This window comes from Neophocaena asiaeorientalis, unplaced genomic scaffold (genome assembly GCF_003031525.2).
Source record: "Neophocaena asiaeorientalis asiaeorientalis breed wild unplaced genomic scaffold, Neophocaena_asiaeorientalis_V1.1 scaffold263, whole genome shotgun sequence".
Taxonomy (NCBI): domain Eukaryota; kingdom Metazoa; phylum Chordata; class Mammalia; order Artiodactyla; family Phocoenidae; genus Neophocaena; species Neophocaena asiaeorientalis.
Window position 1 is genome coordinate 717680 of NW_020175015.1, and position 3435 is coordinate 721114.

General features: G+C 60.7%; 1 protein-coding gene across 1 annotated transcript; it reads right to left on the reverse strand.

The window, feature by feature from the left end:
• Positions 1–914: 914 nt before the first annotated feature.
• Positions 915–3380, reverse strand: TPBGL (trophoblast glycoprotein like). Its single transcript, XM_024761985.1, is given in 2 exon segments — positions 915–2849; positions 2851–3380. Coding segments are annotated over 2 exon segments (969 nt in total). The 3' UTR covers positions 915–2410.
• Between the last annotated feature and the right edge of the window lie 55 nt (positions 3381–3435).

Here is a 3435-nt window from a genome sequence, read left to right on the forward strand (position 1 = left end):
AGAGCCTGTGCTCCGCAACGGGGGGGGCCACAAAAGTGAGAGGCCCGTTTACAAAAAAAAAAAAAAAAAAATTCTAGAATTACATAACCCTAAGATTCTAAAATGCCAGAATTCTAGGCTTCTGCCATGTGGTTCTAGGGCTCTGAGACCCTGAATGTAAAATAATCCAGCCTGGGGACCTTGAGGTAGGAGACAGCCTCTTATCCTGGCCCTACTGGCCCAGAACCCACCTGTCTTCTTGTTCCACATATCTCAAGGGGCTATTTTATCCACGTCCTCCACTGCTAGGCTACCTCTCTTCTCAGCCTCTCACATATCCAAGGTGCAGGTCTTAACCCTCTAGCCAGGAGAGCGTGGCGTGACACAGGACATAAGGGAGTACCCGGTAGTTCAACAGAGGGGACGATGTCAAAGCAGCAAATAATGATTCCTCCTCTTTTCTGTCTGAATTAACTGCCTCTGATTGTCTGCAGCTGGATTTGTTCCCTGATAGCCTCATCTGATGCTAGTGTCTGTCAGTCCAACTACATCTCCCCCATGACCCTCCACCCCACCGCAGTGATGAGGAACCCAAGGGTAAGAGGATGTAGAGGAAGTGCAGGACCCTACCCTGGCTGCGGATAACACTGTCTCAGCATAAAAAGTGAACTGGTTTGCAGAGCAATGCCATCCCAATGGGAAGTCCCTCCATGTGTCTAGCCTCAAGCTTACTATGTACAGTCAGAGCCCTTTTCTTCTCCCACAGTCCGGGAGAAGACATCAAGAGTCCCTGCTTCACCTCAGGAAGGTCTAAACTGCTCTAAGTGTCCCCTCCCACCCCCTTTAATGACCCAAGGTCAGCAGGAATGACATGGCACCATTTACAAGAGCAGAGTATCTGAGATTATTGCAGACTTTATAGAAAACTGCCCAAGGGAGATCCAGATTTCCAGGATGGGGTGGGAAGGCAGGCCTCAGGCAATATGTTGAAGGAGGGTGACTTCCTGTGTGCAGAAGCAGCACAGGCCAGCCATTCTGCCTGACCCAGGGGGTGGGAGTCAGGGAGAGGCGGCCCCCTCCCACTCACCAGTTGTGCTTTGGGATCATGAAGAAGGCAGGGCGCTGAGGCTCTGACCCTGGACCGGAGGGCTTTTCCCTTCCTCTCCCAGAAGGCATACGGGGGGACAGCGGTGGGGAGGTGGCCGAGAGGACTCTCCAAGGGAGAAGAGTCACATGGGTGGGAAAGAGAATGTGGCCAGCAGCTCCCAACCCTTCGGAGCCCCTCCCCCACCCCCTCTGTGGCACAATGGTCAGGTGACCCTGGTTGTGAGGCCAGACCATCTACTTTGCACCCCCAGGACTCTCTCCTCCAGGATCTCCCATGGGGATCTCCTAGTATGGCTGCGGGGTGCTTCGCATCTGCACCTGTTTTGCAGGGCTAGAGAGCTCATCCTTAAGAGGAAAGGGGGCTGGGCATATCCCAGGGATGGATTCCTCACTGGACCCTGACCCAGTGAGTGGAAGTGTGGGTACTGAGTGCAAGCGACGGATGTAGGAGGAATTGAGAGCCTAAGACTTGGGCAGGGGGAGGAAACTCAGATCGGGGTGAGGAGCTGAGAGTTTGAGATTGGGGACAAGGACTGAATATTAGGGTATCAGAGCCAAAAGTGGGAAAGGCTGAGGATCAGCTCCACGCTAAGGCTATAAAGGGGTGTGCCTGTCCCTCGGATGGGCGAGATAGAGAAGAGCTGAACCCCAAGCCTGGGCCAAGGAAGGGAGGGGCCTGAGCAAGAGCTGGGGTGGTGGGTGGTATGAAATACATCCTCAGATTGGGGGAGGGTGCCCAACCCTCAGACTCCCGGGATGTAGGTTCTATGCAGGATGGAGAGTTAAGAGCTCCCAAATGAGAAGAAGAAAGGCTCAAAGTCCACAGAAACCTCCTGGTGGGGTTGCTCTGCTTCTGAGACCAGAATGGGATGTGAGGGTCCCTGAGCCCTCGAAGGGAGCTGAGGGCTGCAAGCTGGAGTGTAGTCTAGGGGGATGTTTCCTGCTGAGAGGTCTGGGTTCAAAGCACAGGGTAGTGGAAGCAGTCCCAGGGCCTTCGGATTGAAGGACAGGTTCTCTGGGTGAGTCCTGAAAGGGGGAGGGGGCTTCTGGTGGTTCAGGAGGGCTGTCAGAGCTTGGGATGGGTGGATGGGGTTTCTGGAATCCAGAAGAGAGTGCCTCTGGGTCTTTGATGGTAACAGCTCTCAGAGGCTGGGGAGGGGGGTACAGCTTGGGGCCTCCAGGTGGGGGAGATGCCATAATCCAAAGGTCTCAGATCGGTCAGGCGTAGGTCTCAAAGCCCCAAGCTCGCGGGTGTCTCATACCCACGGCCTCGGGACAGGTCATCAGCTGGCAGGGGTAGCCCCCAAGTCCCAACAAGCGAAGCTCAGAGGCCCGAACCGGGGGAAGTGGCCCCAGAACCGGCGGGGGCGGCCGAGGCGGGCGCGCGGCGCGGGTCTGCGTCCTGCTCGTAGCGGTAGTGGTAGCCCTCCATCTGGTCCCGGCAGGCCTCGCGCAAGTTGCGCATCCAGCGCTGGATGCCACGGCGGTTTAAGTAGAGCACCATTAGGAAGATGAGGCCGATGAGCGCCAGAACCAGCCCGAAGAAGACGTAGGACGCTTCCAGCTCCGGGCCGTCAAGTTCCACTTCTTCCCCGCGACCGTCGGCGTCGCCTTCGGCGCAGCGCAGCCCCGCCTCGTCCAGGTCCAGGAAAGGCCGGTCGTACAGCGCCCGCGGGGAGGCGCAGCGCAGGCGCCGCGCGTCGGGTACGCGCTCCGTGGCGTTGCGCATCCAGGCCAGCAGGGGGCGCGCAGCGCAGCCGCAGCGCGGCGTCCAGCGCGGCCAGAAGCGCGGGGCCGCCCCGCGCCAGCGCGTGGTTGAGCTGCAGGGAGCGCAGCGCGGGCAGCCCGCGGAAGGCGTCGCCGCCCAGGGCGCGCAGCGGGTTGTGGCTCAGGTCGAGCGCCGCCAGGCTGGGCAGCCCGTCGAAGGCGCCGTCCTCCACCATCTCGATGTTGTTGTGCGTGAGGCGCAGAGCGGTCAGGAGCGGCAGGCGCACGCCGCCCGCCGCCTCCGCCTCCGCCTCCTCCCCGTCCGCGTCCCCGCCGGCGAAGGCGGCCGCGCGCAGCACAGTCAGGTTGGCGCCCACGATGGTGAGATTGCGCGCGTCGGGTGGCACGTCCCGCGGCGGCTGCCGGAGCTCGGCGCCCGACGCGCAGCGCAACATCAGCTTAGGGCCGCCGAAGCAGTAGCACTGGAAGGGACAGGGTGCGGCGGGTCGGCTCAGCGCCGCCGCCAGGAGCAGCAGCCCCGGCAGCAGCGGGCCCCTGTGCGCCGGCTGTCCGGCGCGCGGGGCCATCACGGCTGCCCCCGCATCCAGCGCCCGGGCCGCCGCGCTCACCAGTGAGTTCGGA